The sequence below is a fragment of the Manihot esculenta genome, chromosome 5 (assembly GCF_001659605.2).
Source record: "Manihot esculenta cultivar AM560-2 chromosome 5, M.esculenta_v8, whole genome shotgun sequence".
Taxonomy (NCBI): Eukaryota; Viridiplantae; Streptophyta; class Magnoliopsida; order Malpighiales; family Euphorbiaceae; genus Manihot; species Manihot esculenta.
Genome location: NC_035165.2, coordinates 33375144 through 33393011, shown reverse-complemented (window position 1 = coordinate 33393011; position 17868 = coordinate 33375144). Strand labels below are relative to the sequence as shown.

Sequence of the window (17868 nt, the reverse complement as noted above, 5' to 3'; positions counted from 1 at the left end):
GCTGAAGCTATAGCATTCCGGGAAGCATTGAGCTGGATTAAAGAGTGTGGATGGGATCGAGTTCTTTTCGAATTGGATGCTCAGGTACTTGTGATGTCAGTTAATTGTGTTTTGTTAGATGATTTATCGTCTTTTGGCCTTTTGGTTCAAGATTGTAAACTGCTTCTATCTAGTTATGAGGAAGCAAAGTGTGTTTTTGTTCATAGATCTGCGAATGATGTCGCTCATGTTCTAGCAACATCGGCTCATTCTGAGTCAGGTCAAGGAGTTTGGATTGATATCCCTCCTCCTCATATTGTTTCTTTGTTCTCTTTGAATTAATGAAGTTTTCTTGTTATTTCAAAAAAAAAAAAAATCTTATTAAACCATTTTAAAGTAAAGTAATTAGATTAAAATAGAAAACTAATTAATGAGAATAATATTTGTGGTATAAGAAGTATTAAACTCAAATCATGCATCCTATATAACTAATACGCGCATAGATGAGCATTGAAAACCCAAAAGATAGGAAAGAAATGAATGTTTTGGATCAAAATTAATTAACCTAATACGCAGGGGTTTCTTTTTTTTTTCTTCAATATTCTTTTCTTCTTTCTAATTAATTTATAGAAATATGTATACATATTAGGGTATGAAAGAATGATCTTGCAGAGTTTTATGGCCTTTAACTCATTAATATTAAATTATGTTTTACACCATGGGAGTTGCTTATTCTGGATTTATTGGTGTTTAATCTCTTTTAGTAAAAAAAATAAAATAAAATAAACTTTTAGTTTAAATTCTAGTTAAATTTTATTACTGAAAATTCACATAAAATTTTGAATTAAAAAACATAGTTTACCAAAAAATATATATATTGTCAAGAACTATTGTAAAATGAAAAAAATCAAAAAATAAGGGGAAAAAGGTAAATTGTGAATAAAATTAATTTTGAATCGGAGAATGATGATTGTCTTAACAAAACGCAGCCGCCTTATTCAATCCACTAATTATTCTCTCTAACACTTCATTAGCTCACCATAGCTGGCATGGTGGATGGATATTGTTTTCTACAACATCTCACTTTCTTCTCCAGGGCCTTTCTTTCTTGTCACCTAACCCACTTAAAATACTTCTTTATTTTTTCAAAAAAAAGGAAATTTTCTAATCTCATGCCCCAAAATGCATAGCCCTAATTTGGAAATGGAACATTCAACATGATCTATGGCAACTAGCTTGGATAAGCTTTGATATATAGCTGAGTTGACAATTTGAAATTAGCCATGTCTCTGATGTGGATCATTGAAACACCATATAGTTTAAGTTCTGGGTTTTATTATTGTTTATTATTTTCCTCTGCCTTGTCCCGTTCTTGATTTAATATCACATTTTTTATCTGCAACATTTCAGAAAAGAAAAAACAAAGCCATAATGAGCTATTATTCCTTACCACCAATATGCTTTAATCATAGCTAGCAACAGATATCTGTTAAATAAACAACTGTGTATTCAACACCATTATCCTTTAAAAGAAAGAGCAAATAATCAAAAGAAAATAAAATGCTGCAGGAGGGATGGTGGTGGTAAAAATAGATCAGAACTTCACATGCATCAAGAGATTCAATTTTTCAAGGAAAGAAGGTGTAAGTTCTCATTAGGATTGGGTATTAGCTTTGGCAGACAAAATATCAAAATGACATTTATTTTTGTTTCAAACCTGTTCAAGCTCTTGTGATCTTGCTGAAAGTGCTCCTCTAATTGTTGTCCTCTGCAACTACAACTGACCTCATTTCTTCTAACAACTGCAGTTATTCAAGAATTAGTGTTCTTCTCTGATCTAGAAAAACGCTTTCAAAAATAAAGTTGCAGTTATTTTGGCAAAATTTCTGTCAATCGTGATCTCACATTCCACTATTAATGGATCACTCATTCATATGTCTAATAACCATCTCTACACACAGTAACCACCTGTTTTTCTTCCCACCTTGTTAATGTAGAATGTCACTGTGGTCTGTGGATCACTATTGAACTAGATTCAGAGTCTATAAGCACTGTGATTTGAACTAACCAAAATCTTCCTTTGTAGGACAAATGGGTTTTGTTTACCCATATTCACCACCTAGTTTTCCCTATTCTTTGCAGCTGAACAATTTCCCTGGTATCAAGCATAAGCTTGCTACATATGGACACCGTGAACCTCTCAAGATAATCAATAAAATTCCCGTTAGAGGCAAGGATTCACAAACACCTACCAAACACTGGATGATCACATTTGCAAGGATGAAGGTCTTGATAACTACATATTCAAACAGTTTCCTAATAACAAAGGGTAACACCACACATATTTTGTCATAGAAGCTTGCTTATCATAACAGGAAATTATCAGTCTGGTGTGTGTTTTTCGTCTTTTTTTTTTTTCATATTAACAGGAGTAAATGATACAAACAACCAGTAATATATGTATCCGTAAGCTTTTGAAATTAAAAAGGAGTGAAATTTTAGAAAGAAAAAGGTGAAAAAATTTCCTCAATGCATTCAAGATAATGTAACAAGGAGCAGTATCTTGAAGTCAAGAAATTCAAGAAACCAGAATTCAAATACAAATTATGGAACAAGTAGAGTACAACAGTTGGTTGTTAGGAACCCTTTTGTGCTGAGGCTAACAAGATTATCCTACTTGAGCTAAATAATCATTATTATTGAAATAATCGGTTTTTGTAGCATAAGGTCCAATCTGAATCCTCTGAACGAACAAGACCATCGCCATCAGTGCTTATAGACTCTGCACATGAACATGGTACCTGAGGTGGACGCCCCTCCTTTGCTTTTCCATCAATTACATGTTCACTGTCCACAAACATGGTAGATACAGAACCATTAGTTGAAAACTTCTCATTCCCTGCATTAAAATTGAGATCAGGACTCCAGAGAGATTTTAAGCAGTCATCGTTGCAGCCCTTGGCATCATCCTCTTCATCTGATAAGCATCGGCATGAATCAAATTCATCCATCTCAAAGATCCGACTAACCAATCCCTCCCTCCATGATATCCTCATTTGAGATTGTGACACATTTTCCATTGTTGAATTAGAAAACCAAGAAGCCCGATCATCCAAGATTTTCTGAAACTGCAAAAGATCAACAGAATTGGAAGGTGTAGCTAAACAATCAAACTGAAAACTTGAACTGGTTGGATCCCATATTGACACATGGCTCTTGGGAGATAAGCTAGCCATCTGAAGATACTGAGCTACAGAATTGAGTTCACAATCAAAGTTATGTGTCACTATAACATCATCTTTATTTAACCAGGACATGCCAACTCGTCTATCTGAGCTAGAGTCAGATTGAGGGGTTCGAACTACATTTCCACTACCCAAGGAATCTACGGACAATGGGGAGTTCTCTTCATCAAGTTCAAAGAAGTTCTTCCTCCCTTCTTCCGAACATAAATCAGCTTTATTATCAAACAAAGGAGGCCCCATAAGTCCTCCCTTAGGGGAAAGCAAAGATGCCCTCCTTGTTTTGCTCCCACCACTGATAGTATAAACACTTTTATCAGAGCAATTACTGAATAAATGTGGTGAGAACACATTATTGCCATGCAGAGGTGAAGTTGGAAATTTGAGTATGGCACTCTCCTTTAACCTCCGAATACAACATGAACCACCCTCAGAAATCTCTTTTTGATCCTCATCCTCATTACAGGGAGATAAAAGCCAACGCATTGATGCCTCAGCAGGCAAAGGCAACATGGGAATACTCTTCACAATCTCTGGAGCATTCTCTTGTTCAGATTCATCTTCACTATCAAAACAATCAAAAGGCTTAGCTTCTCCTACAGTGAGTATCCCTCTAGGCCTACACTTCCTCTTGTCAGTGATCCCTGACAGAACATGTCCAGCACCATAACAAACTGGGGTGATTGTTTTCGTTGTCGCAGGCACCATGGATGACCCGCATTGTATCTCTGGAGATACTGAGGCCTGAACTGGGGGCGTCTTACTATTGCAACTTGTTGAGTTTGTGTTAACATTAGTCTTAGTATTTGATCTATCATTATCACCATCCTCATTTCTGACCTTAATCTCAACTGCCAGATTCAAACCCGACCCACATGCCACCTTATTTAAAGGAGTCGACTTTGATCCATGGCAGTCGCTAACTCCATCAACTACTAACTGTTTCAACTCTCTAGAACCAGATTTCAATTTATTTTCACGACTAGCACTACCGTCCAAAACTGAAGAAAGTTTCGAATTCGAAACATACCTCGAGCTGGGATTTCTTCCAGATTGAGGAAGGTCCACCGTAACTTTCTCCAACTTCTGAGAAATGGGTTTACGAAAAATGGTTCGCCTCGACACGTTCTCCTTCGCCGGACGGACACTAGGGGCAGACTTAGGAGTTTTAGAGGAAAGGAGTTTTACTTTAGTGGGTCTTTGACTAGTACTAGTAAAAGGGGTTTTAGAAGAAGAAGAAGCGTGAGAGAGAAAGAATCTGAGGCAACCCTTGGGAGCTTCAATAGAGGATAAAGAAGAAGCATTGCTGCAACTGTCATGACAGTGGTTGTCGTTGCCGGAGCTAGCAATGCCGGCACCAAAATTGAGATCTTGAAATGGATTTCTAGACCTCAGTCGGTGTTGTTGCTTCTTCTTCTTCTTCTTTTGGACAGGTAAGGTTTCCGGGCAACCTGTGGAGGATTCGTGGTTATGGGGTTTTGATGAAGATGATGATTGATTCATGCTGTGATCGTGTGAGAGGTAATTGGGTAGTAGAAATGAAATTATTGGAAAGAGAGAGAGTGAGAGAGAGAGGATTTGTGATTTGAAATGGAGTATGGAGAGGGAGTTCAAGTAAGTTCATCTTTTTGTCAGTTTCCCCCAATTTTTAAGGTATTATTACAGAAATGCCATTGACCTATCACTGGATGTTAACGTTTGTTTTATTTACAGGTCGGCCCAATTTCAAATCTATTCTTCTTCTTCCCCTTTTTGGTCTCCTAATTACAAATAATCAATATTATTATATATTTGTCTTTTTGCAATAATTCTCTCAATTATACAAGGAAATAAATAGGAATTTAATTTTTTATAAAAAATATCTCATTCTAGCAATTTTCCTTTTCTTTTTCCATGTTTGGGAAGAAAATTAAAAAAATCTACTTATTTTCTATTTTATTATTTAGATGAAAGGAAAAATAAAAAATAAAAAAGTGAAAGTAAATTGATTTTTTCCTATTTGAAAACAATTAATATTAATATATTTATATATGTATAAATTACAGAGAAAAGGCATTGCAGTGAATAATTGTGATTAAAATACTTTCTAAGCTCTTGTGGCTTTTGTTTTTCATGTGTTTCTAAAATTGGTAGTAGGGAGAAGGTGATTTTTTTACGCTTTTTTTTAATCACTATTTTTACTTGCAACATTGAATTGCATTCAATGGCAGTAAAAGCTTCTATATTATAAAAAAAAACTCTTTAATAATTTTTTATTTTAAAAAATATATTAAAATATTTATAATATTTTAAAAAATATATTAAAATATTTATAATATTTTAAAAAATTTATTAATTAACCTTTCAAAAAGTTTATTAATTAATCTTTCATTATAAAAAAATTTAAAATATTTTTGATATACTAGAATTAGTTATTTAATTCTTATAATTTAATAAAATTAATTTATTTATTTATTTTAATTATTAATTATTTAGTATCTTTTATTTCAAACCATTTATTATTTAATAATTTCATTTATTTTAATCGTTAATCATTTCTAAAATGATTGAAATACTATTATTTTTAAGGGTTAATTATAAAAAAACTTTGATTTTTTTATTTTATTATAATTACAACTTATAATTTTTTTATCAATTAAACTTAATATTTTAAAATTACTTTAACTACGTTCGACTATTATTTAATACCGTTAGAAACTAATAAAATTACCACACCACTCGTTATCTTAATGTTATATCACTAATATCATACTAATAAAATTTAAAATTAATCATTAAATAATTTTATATTTTATTTTTATTACAATTATATCTTATACTTTTATTTTTTATTAATTAAAGTATATTCTTTTAATATTTAATTAAATAAATGCTACCATTATTTGTATAGTCAAAAACTTATAAATTTACCTTTTTCACATATTTAAAAATTATTATTTATATTATTATTATTTATTTTTTTTAATAATTTTATAATAAATATTTTTTTTATTTTATTTTAATTAAAATCATTGACTATTTTTCTTAAATCTGTCCAATATACTTATTATTTCGCATTACTTTTAAAATTATCATTAAGAAAATAACTTTATTAAATATATTGTTAATATAATATTAAAAAATAATTTAAAATAATATTTAATATTATTCGGTTTAAAAATAATAAAATAATTTTTTAAATACTTTTTTAAATTATTCTTTTAACTTTAAAGTATAATGTTAATTAGTTATTTTTTTAAATTATATTAATATTTAAAGTGAATTTCAAAAAATTAATAATATATGGATTAACTTAGAATTTGATTACTTAGCTAATTTGATTAAGTGATTAAAAAAAATTATAATTCATTTAGAAGTAATTTTCAAATTCCATCAATTAAAAAAATTTATTAATAAAATAGATAATCATAAGAAAAAACGCTATGATTTTAATTTTATTATGATTTTTTTTAAATTTTAAATTATTATCAATATTATTTTAAAATTTATCGGGCGATAATGCGTTATGTGACATGATAATTCTATTAATTTTTAATAGTTCAAGTAATTTAATTAAGAAAAAAATAAATTAATTGATCCAAAAAGCTCACATTTACGTATATTTGCATTTTTATTTAAATTTTTTAATTTTAATTTAATTGGCATAATTTTTATATTTTAGTGTAATTTTAATTCATCTATAAATTTTTAAATTTGATAGTTTATGTTGAAGTTGATAATTTAACTGGTATGTCACGTATATTATTATTATTATTATTTTAATTAATTAATTGAAAAAATATAATATTTATATAATTTTACATTTTAATTCAAATATTTTTTTAAATATAATTTAAATGTTTAAATTTTATATAAATTAACTTAACATTTATATTTAGATGTAATTTTAATTAATTTTTAAAATTAAAAAATAAAAATAAATTAATTAAAAATATAGTTCATAATTTTAATAATAATAAATTTTATTTTAATGTAATAATTATAATATTTGATAGTAGATGTATTATCTAATTTAAAATAAATATATATAAAATAATTAAAAATAATATATCTATTATAAAATTTTTGTAATTATTAATAGAAATTAAATTTATTTTTGAAACAGTATACAACATATTAAATAGTTAGATTATTATTATATTTAAAATTAAATATATCATTAAATTATATTTAAATATAAATTAATATTATTTTTATAGATAGAATTAGTTTATATTTAAAAAATAATAAAATATTTGATCTTTTGTTTAATATGTTACATTTTATATTTAAAAATAAATTAAAATCTAAAATAATATAAATATATTAATTTATATAAATAATAATAATAATAATAATACACGACAAAGTAAATTATCAAATTACTCTATAAACTATTAAATTTAAAAATTAATTAAAATAACATTAAAATATAAAAGTTAAATTAATTAAATTAAAATTAAAATTAAAATATAAATATATGTAAATATTAAATTTTTAAATCAATTGATAAAAAATAATATAAAGTATAATCGTAATAAAATTAAAAGTAGAAATATTTTTTATGATTAACTCAATTTCTAATTAATATATGTAATTTTAAACTATAATTATTTAATCATTATGATTTTAAAATAATAACTACTGAATTTTATAATTTTAAAATAAGAGTTATTTAGTTTTATAATTAACAAAAATACCAAATAATTAGATTTGGAAGAATAGAAACAATTTAAGCCTATTTTTATAAATAATGAAACTAAATAATTAATTTTACTAAACCAATAATTATGTCAAAATAAAATTATTTCTCCTCTTTTTCTCGATCTAAAGGTGGTGGAAATCATTGGGAACTCAATTTGAACTTAATTTAAATGTGGAGGATATTTCAGTTTTATTACAAAAATTCATACCTACCTTCTCCTGTGAAAAGCAAAACACTTGGATCTCACCTGTCACTCTCTGTACTTACCTTCTCAATTTCCACGATTCTGATACTGATCCATATCCAGCAACGCCATGGCCGCACATCCAAAGAAAATCATCATCGACACTGATCCTGGCATTGGTGCGCCTTCATTTTTAAGCTATATCTTTCTCTGACTATGCCTCCGGGACCGGGCATGTTTATTAATTTTCCAGCTTTCGAAGTTTTAATTTTGATCTTGCTTAGTAATGGGCATGCACTTGACGAATATAGAATCCATATATGCTTAACTTTACTGTTTAATGCAATCAATACACTTGCGGGTCCTGTTTGGTTGGGGAGAAAAGTGATCCAAAAGAAAAGAGAAGGTTGAATTTTTGGGCTTTCCTTAATTTTGGAGCTCAAATAAATGTACATCTGACACTGAGTTTAACTGTTGGCTTAAATTGGGTTTGACTTGAATGTTATGGTCATCAGGTCATGTACTATTGTGCTTGTATTGTTCGTTAAGAGTGAAATCTGTATGTTAAAATATTGGTCTTGCTATTAAGGGTCAAATCTGTTTGTAGATCTTTGTGATCTGAGTTTTGATCCAATATCAGATGACGCCATGGCAATATTTCTTGCGTTGAGATCACCTGAAGTGGAGGTGATTGGATTGACTACCATTTATGGGAACGTTTATACCACTTTGGCTACCAGGAATGCGCTGCATTTGGTAACCATCTGTATCTGAAATTGAAATTCTTGAAATGTAGATTAATGGCACACGGGTTACTCTGTCTTAAAAAATCAATAAAAGTAAAATGGATTGCTATTTGTGCCCCTCAATAGCTATTATGATTTTTTTTCCCCCTTTTGCTGGCTACGTTTTAGTTGGAGGTTGCGGGGAGGTCTGACATCCCAGTGGCTGAGGGATCTCATGTCACAATAACGGTATGTACTCATCCTTCGCCCTTTGGTTGTATGGCTTTGTGTTTAGTCTTCTCTGATTTCATATATGATATATCTTTTGGGTTAAGCAATTCTTGCTACTTCAGTGAGGAACTACCCTGTGAAAGTACCAGCATGTAGAATGCTCCATTATATTGAAAGTTTGACCATTACTAGTAATACTTGGACGAAGAGCATTTAAACAACAATCAAAAGCTTTATGATGTTTAAAAAGTTAAGACTTAGTGACTGTGTATGCATATAAGAGAAGTAGTAGTCTGTTGGATGGATTATCGCTTCCAGGTCTGTAATACTTCTGATCATGTCTTTTAATGAACAACAGCTGATTGAGGCTTCTCTTTGCTAGCTACATAACTATAGTTGGATGCTCTTTCACTTAGGTTGTACCATTGTATTTTTGGTTGATTCAACTTGAAATTGAAATTTAGAGCATTACTCCTTTTGCATTTTGTATCATCTTTTTGTGATGTCTCTCTCTGTCAAGTCTCAAGTGTCCTTGTCTTTTAGTTTCATATTATACATAAGCTTTTCTGTTGATCAAGTGTTCTTTTGTTTTAGTTTCATATGAAAAGCGTAAGGTCTTCATGCCTAGTTTTAAGGTATTCTGGGAAATCATATCTTCTCTAAATTTGAAGGAAAACTTTATGTGAATAAATTTATTTTCCATTCGTGGCTCAGTTGTTGGAAATTGCAATTATTTTTATTGTACCTGTTCTTTGTTATAGTAGACCTACTCTTACAAATTCAACTTTGAACATGCAGCGTTCCGTTGTTTGTCCACCAATGACAACAAGATATATGAACTGACTTTTGATTGAATTTCATTGTTTATCAATTCATTTCATCTCTGTTTATTGTAAAGAAAGGTACAAAACTTCGGATTGCTGATTTTGTCCATGGTGCTGATGGACTTGGCAACCAAAATTTTCCCCCACCAAAAGGAAAGCCAATTGAACAATCAGCAGCTGCTTTTCTGGTTGAGCAAGCAAATCTGCACCCTGGAAAAGTCACTGTGGTGGCATTGGGCCCACTTACAAACATTGCGCTGGTCAGTTCTTGGTCATTTGGAATGTTTTCTATGGCTAGACCCTTTTTTTATGTCCCTTTTTTTGAACTTCAGCATATTCCTTAATAGATCATCTATTACAGGCTATTGAATTAGATCCTGCATTTGCCAAAAACATTGGGGAGATTGTTCTTCTTGGCGGTGCATTCTCAGTAAATGGGAATGTGAATCCAGCAGCAGAGGCAAATGTACGTTGCACAATCACAGTCCCTTTTATTTTGTTGCTTTCCGTATTTCTAGTTATTGGCTGTCTAGAAAGCTTGCTTTCTATTTTATGTGTTACTTTCTTTCTAATGTCTTAAAACTTTGAACCTATCTTCTTTAGGGCTTCTACATAAGTCTTTTGTAACAGTGCTGTGCCTCATTAGGTCTTCTAAACACATTGCATTTATGAAATTAGCCTAACTTGCTAACAACTAATTTTGGATATCTTAAATCATTTTACAGCATATGAAGTTGTTTCATCTTTCATTGGTTGCCTGAGTTGTTGCAACTTGTATATGTAAGGGAAAAGAAACATTTTTTTTTCTTTTGGAATAAGGGTCAATGAAGAAGCTCCGTAAGTAATATTCTTAGGCAATCAGAATTGCTTCTACTTGGGTCTTGGATAAATTTTCTATATTGATGTCCTAATCTGCTATTTTGTCTTTCTTTCACACATTTTGCATCTAAATCTAAAACCCCAAGACTGCTTGACCAGATTTTTGGTGATCCGGATGCTGCTGATATTGTTTTCACCAGCGGAGCAGATGTTTTGGCTGTGGGGATTAATGTTACTCATGAAGTTGTTTTGACAGGTTTTTATTTTGTCAATCTGTGTTGCACATTGTTAATATTTATTCTATGCGCACAATAAAATGGGCATATATACCATCATGTATATATGGAAGTGCAAATTAAAGCATCTCTTGTCCACAGTGTGTCTCAACTTAAAATGTGTCTATGGAACAAGTGTGTCTGGTTGGTGCACCTTAAAATCAATTACAGTTTAAGTATGAAGTCACGTGTTTGGATAAAACACAATACATTGTCAAATGAAATTTACTTTACACCTAAAGGTCCAAAATGATGTAAATGATCTGCAGGAATATTTTGACAAATAACATAACCAACTATCTGGAACTGTAATTTCTGGAAGTTTACTGCATTTGCCTAGTTAATAATAATTTTATATTGCATTTGATTTTACATGGAACAAATGGAGCTCTGAAGTACAAGTAAAGTGGCTCTCATTTTATATGAATCCTTATGGATAAAAATTAATCTCTCTGAATTAGTCTGTTAGTCTCAATCTAACAGCCAACAATGGCCTGGATTTGGCTAATAAATTTTTAGTTACCTATCACAAAATTAATACTAAAAAGGTAAATCCTCATATCCATGATAGTCCTGATAAAAAAACCCACAAATCCTCTAACATAAGAAATCTCCAATAGTGTAATGCAAGAGAAATTCATACAAAAGTTGATATAGCATGAACTCTATGAATTCCATATGTAAGCTGTATTCAATCTAAGATGTAAAGGCAGGATCTATTTGAAATGGTAGCCTTGCTGTTAATAGCGCTTTGTTGTGACCTAGAACTTGCAACTTGCACATTTGGTTTCTTTTTTACCTTTTAAATTGATTTTTTTTTCATTGATTATTTTGTCCTCTATTTTGACATATAATAGATGCTGATAGAGACAAATTGGCGCAGTCAAATGGAAAATTTGCCCAGTACTTGTGCAAAATTTTAGATGTGTACTTCTCTTATCATCATGAGGTGTATGGCACAAGAGGTTTGTGAGTATTGTGGTTGATATGGCTAGAGAGCAAATAGTAACAAAACCTTTTTTAAGTTGTTCATACCTAGTTTTGCTCTTGATGCAGGAGTTTATCTTCATGATCCGACAGCCTTTCTTGCAGCTGTTAATCCTGCACTTATGACCTATGTAGAGGGTGTTGTTAGAGTCCAAACAACTGGCATCATGAGGGGGCTGACGATATTATATAACAGACAAAAGAGGTACAAATGCATGAAATAGATTTGGAGTCTTTAAATCATCATTTGATATATGATCTCAAATGAAAATTTGTTGAGATATATCTAAATGTTTATACAGATTAAAAATTCCATTTTTTAATATCAACTTAGATGAAAGTAAAGATAAACCTATTAATTGATTCTGGGTTTATATGGACGAGTTCAGTCACGAGTAGGGGTATAAACGAACCAAACTGTTCGTAAGTTATTCGAGACTCGACTCGATAAAAATTCGATCGGACTAGTCTCGATAAAAACTTGATCGGACTCGGCTAGTTTTCTAAGCGAGCCAAGCTCGAGCTCGAGCTCGCTTTTTCGGCACGTTTAATAAACGAGCCGAACTTGAGTTTAGGCTCGTTTAGCCTCGTGAACTCGACTCGTTTTCAAGTTTATGAACAAGCTCGCGAGCTGACTCGTGAAAAGTCTCGCGAGCTGATTCGTGAACAGCCTCGCGAGCTGACTCGTGAACAGACTAGCGAGTTGACTCGTGAGCAGGCTCATTCACCAACACCAATCCCACATCAAAAGTTAAAGGGATATGGAGGATTATGACTTCTCTATAAAAAATAATCTTTCTACATTCTTTTTCATTAGTTTTGAGTTTGAGAGATTTTAATTAAATAAAAAATTTTAATTTAAAAATCTCTCAGTGATCTTATAATTTAAATTTGTTTATAATTTAAATGAATTTGAATTATATTGAGTTTGTTTATAATATAATCGAGCTCAAATTCGAGTTTAAATAAACTCAAATTCGAACTTTTTGAATGGAATTTGAATTAGCTCGTTGATGTGATAAATGAGCTTATTACGAATCGAGTTTGAATCGAGTTCGAGTTTAATATTTATTCTATGAATCGAGTTCGAGTTTATAAATGAAACTCGAGTCGAGTTCGAACTCGACCTTTTAAATTTATTTTTTAATTGAGTCTGAACTTATCAAAATTCGATTCGGTTCGATTCAATTACAGATCTAGTCACAAGTGCCATTTTTTGGAGTTACATTTAAAGGGTACATGCAGTTTTCAACTTCAGAAGTTGAAAATAAATAATATTGAAAATGAATAGCAAGATTAGTACAACAAAAATGCGAAGAGAGCATTTTAAGTGTATATGCTTTGTGCTAGTACATCATGCCAATTAGCAATCTAAAACCTGTAAATGAAAATATGTTTCTCACTATGAAAATCAACTTTTTTTTGGTCAAAGATATAATAGATTGATTAGAAAAGGCTTTAAAGCCCAATACAGCAGGTTCAAAGATAGAGAAAAACCACAAACAAGGTGAAAGCCCAGAAAAATAATCTCCCAACAAGACCAGCCCAGCCGGACAAGAGATCTGGAAAGCCAGCATTACTGCTGCTGCTCGAGCAGATCTAAAGGAGAGCTGTACCACCACAGAAGCTTGCATAACCATCGCTGGCGACGAGAGACCATACCCACTAGCCTCAAACCACCAAAAGCACAGCCACATGCATTGACGAACCTCGACGAAAACAAGACAGAAGCAGAGCTTAGAGACCGGAGCAACCCGCTAGAGGGGCATTGTGAGCGTCACTGAGATGAACCATCGAAACATATTTGAGAAGAAGAAGCACCTCTGGATCTCCCAGAGCAAGCAGAAGACGCAGGGAGAGCAAATTTGGAACAGAGGAGCGCTAGAGCCTAGATGCAAAGCCACCAAACCACAAAAAATAAAACAAGGGCAATGCAGATCAAAAGAACCCCTCCCCATTTCACCGTCGAGCCTGCTAACCCTAGAAAATGGAAAGAGACTAAAACCAAAACAAAACAAACGAAAAAAGAAACAACCCACCCGAAGGTGGGGGGAAACACCACACTCTGGGCGGTGAGGATGGACGTCCCCCCTACCTAGCTGCGGTAGAGGGGACTGAGAGGCTGGCAGAAAGGAGAAGATTGAGCTCCAAAAAAAAAAAAAAAACTTCCCACAGAGAAAGACTCTCTCTAAAGATCTAGAGAGAGAAAATATATTCGTTAAAAGATGGGGTTTCATGCACAAGAATGATAGCATTTACTATTAGCATTCAATATGATGGAAAATGATAGAAGGTCTGGATAGTTAGACAATCTCTCTAGTCTAAAGCACAAAATAAAAAATTCTCAACAGTTTATTATAAATGAACTTCTATAGGTGTAATTAAATTATGATTTGTTGTTTTTGTTGAATGAAAGCATTCATTGTTCATAAAGTAAATTCGTGTGCATGATTCCGAAAATGAGAATTGGAGGGAAGAAAAAGAAACAGACCTTTGAATCAGATCTCATCAAAGTAATACATGCAGTATAAGCATGTGACTTAGTTTTTGCAGCGATTCACTCTTCTTTTTTCTTTATTTTGAAATATAAACCAGGTTTGGTGAAGAAACCGAGTGGTCTGATAAGCCTACAGTGAAGGTGGCTGTCACGGTTGATGCTCCCACGGTTGTCAAATTGGTCATGGAACGGCTCATGGAATCATAAACCTTAAAGGAAATTATTGGATGCACCTGGAGTATTAAATTTTAGTGCTCTTATACACTATAGATATGGGTCCTTTTATAACTTATGGCAAGTGAGTCACATATCCATACGAGCGAAAGAACACATGCTTCACCTTGAATGTTAGAATTTGCCCGCCGTTAAGGAGAACTTCTCTTGGTGGTGAACTAGCATTGGTGATGCAACCAAAACTCCATTGTTGTCAAGTAATGTGTGTTTTCTCTTGGATGCCTGTGGTTGGTCATTGTTTCATATTTTCCAATTTGTTCACTCTCCCACTGAGGGAAATGGTTTTAGAGACATTGTGATACACATTTCTGTACTAATCTCTCTAGAATTATTGATCACAAAAAGGCATCCTGAGCCATTTTCTTTCTGTCTTTTTATCCTTTTTTCCCCCCTTTTAATGCTTAAATTAAATTTCCACTTGCATGGATTTAAAGCAAACTCTTACTCAATTCTTGTCTCAAATTGGGAAGAGTAGTATAAATTTTATACTTGTATTGGGTTTAAATGATTAGAGAAAAGGGTAATTTATAAAAAAAAAAAAAAGTTATATCTCATTCTTTGATTTCACAAATTTTATGTTAATTTTAAAAAATTAGTTGTAAAATTATCTAATAATTTACATGTTTATGCCTTACTGATAATGCTAAAATATTAATTTTTTTTAGATATGAAATAATTTTAATTATATTCATATGTATTTACATATTCAAAATAATATTTAATTGTATATTTTAATTTTTTTTTTTTTTAAAAAAGGCCTTTTTTTTTTCTCAAAAATAGTGAGTACAAGCTTATCATATGATGGAAGGAATCTCTAATGAAATTGATTAAAAGTAAAAATTAGGCTTTCCTATCGTTCCTAGGTCAGCATTCTTTAGACACAGAGAATAAGATTCTTTTTATAATCTTTAATTTTTTATAATATTTTATTGTTTTAAAGAAATATGATTTTTTAAAAGTATTTAAGAGTGTTAAAAGAGCTTTCAACTTAGTTGATGGGTTGAAAATAAAATTTTAAAATAATTATTATCGTGTTTTTATAATATAGTCTAATTAATTAAAATATTATTATAATTTTAAAATTATATTAAAATATTTATTTTATCAACTAAATTTTCTGTTAATTTATTAATTAAAATTAAAAACAATTTTGATATTGTGTCTTATTGAAAATAATTTTGATACCCTGCTCTCTATTTTGCCTTTAACTAACTACAATGTTCTTAATTTTACATTATATTAAAATATTATTATATTTTTAATTTATTAATTAAAAAATATATTTTGTTAATTTTTATTTATTTTTATTATTAATTTATTAGCCAAAATTAAAAAAAAATATATTCAAATTGTCTTTCTATTAAATAATTCACTCACTGCTCACCAATCTTATCAATTAAGTCGTAATTATCTAAACGGTCAATACTCTATTATTAATTATACATTTCTTTTTTTAGAGAAATATAAAAAATTATGCAGGAGAATATAGAAAAAAATCAAGAGTAATTAGAATAAAAAAAATTTATTTAACAAGTAAGGTAATTGGAATAAAAAAAATTTTAAAAATAAGTTCAATTAAATATTTATTTTTTTCAAGTCATCTAAGTCTAATTTTTTTTTTTTTTATCAATTCAACCATATACTTTTATTTAATAGCTAAATAAATTCTAACTTGATATAATTTTTTTAATAACAAAATTATTTTTTTGTAATTTGAACTTATTATTTTAATTAACATAAAAATGTTTAAAAAATATAATAGAGATAGTAAATAATTTTAAAAATTATAAAAATAAAATTCTATTAATAAAAATAATATTTTAATATCAAAAATAGTATTTTATTATTAAAAAAATATTATTATTTTATGAGTGAATTTATTTTATGTATAAGTAAAAATATATGAGCTTTATTGGAAATAAATAATAAGAAATAGGACTTATATAGTCTTTAAGTTAAAGTATAAAGATTTAATTAAATTTATATTTAAAAATTTTTATTTTTACTAATAAATTAAAGATAAAATGGATAAAGACTAATAAATAATTTTTTTAATTAACACAATAAAAATATAAGGATATTTTAATTTAATTTTAAAATTATATAGACATTTTAATTATTTAAAATAAATTTAATAGTAAAAATGAATAGAAATTAAACGATGTATATAAAAATATTTTAATGTAATTTTAAAATTATAGAGATATTTTAATTAATCAGAATAATCTTTAAAATTTTTTAAAAAGTAAATATTTTTTTTGTAAACATGCAGTTAAGATTAGATTTGGAAAAACTCTTATCAATTAATAAAAGCTTAGTCTCAGGGTGTCAATTTCTCTGTTTAGTTATCTAAAGAGAGAATTTCTTCTGTTACTCCTCTTTGGTGGTGACTTCCAGACCACAGCTTTAAAAGCCAAACAATACATTTCCTTCATCTTAGTTAGTTTGCACATAATAATAATAATAAATTATTTTTACAAAATATATAATATTACAATAAAAAAATAATATTTGATTTTTGTATCAAAAAATTTATTAGCTCTTCTCACAATTTTGTAAAATATATTAGTATATTTCTAAACTTTTAAAAAATACACTAAATAATCTCTCAATTAATTTTAGTTATTAAATATTATAAAAATAAAAAATTATTATTATTTTATTAATTTTAATTATTAAGTATTGTAAAAATAAAAAAATATATTAAATATTATTTTTTTATTAATTTTAGTAAATGCACCCTAAATTTGTGACTTAATTTTAGGGCGTTGTTGGTTATTGTTTTTTAGTGAAGATATAAATATAAATATAGGTGTGGTAGATTGTGTGAATGTTGAATTAGAGTTATTCAAAGTGGTAGTTGATCTTCTTGTTAATATTCAACTAATTGGACTTCATCGAAATTAATTATTTTTTTATTAAATTTTAAATTTAAATATTATTTAATATGCACTTATAAATTTAATCTCTCGGTAAATATATCTGAATAAATTTGAAGATATCACAGCTTTTTTTTTTAAAAAAAAAAAAGATTAGAGTTAGAAGAGTAAAATATGAGATCTCTTAAATTTATTTAAATATACTTACTACCAGACTAAGATTGTGAGTGTTTCATATCTAGTTATAAAAGGTTTTTACTATTATTTATTTTTTATAATTTTAAAATATATAAGACACAATTTACTAT

General features: G+C 29.4%; 2 protein-coding genes across 2 annotated transcripts; one reads left to right on the top strand and one right to left on the bottom strand.

Annotated features, from left to right (window-relative positions):
* Positions 1-2675: 2675 nt before the first annotated feature.
* Positions 2676-4724, bottom strand: LOC110615462. Its single transcript, XM_021757303.1, has one exon. It carries the CDS (start codon positions 4722-4724, stop codon positions 2676-2678), a length of 2049 nt encoding a protein of 682 aa, XP_021612995.1.
* Positions 4725-8065: 3341 nt separating this feature from the next.
* On the top strand, positions 8066-15048 carry LOC110615261 (probable uridine nucleosidase 2). The gene is made up of 9 exons (XM_021757056.2): positions 8066-8268; positions 8730-8845; positions 9004-9063; positions 9944-10129; positions 10231-10335; positions 10848-10944; positions 11821-11928; positions 12020-12155; positions 14546-15048. The coding sequence occupies exons 1-9, from the start codon at positions 8220-8222 to the stop codon at positions 14652-14654; spliced, it is 966 nt and encodes a 321-aa protein (XP_021612748.1). The 5' UTR covers positions 8066-8219; the 3' UTR covers positions 14655-15048.
* Positions 15049-17868: the final 2820 nt, after the last annotated feature.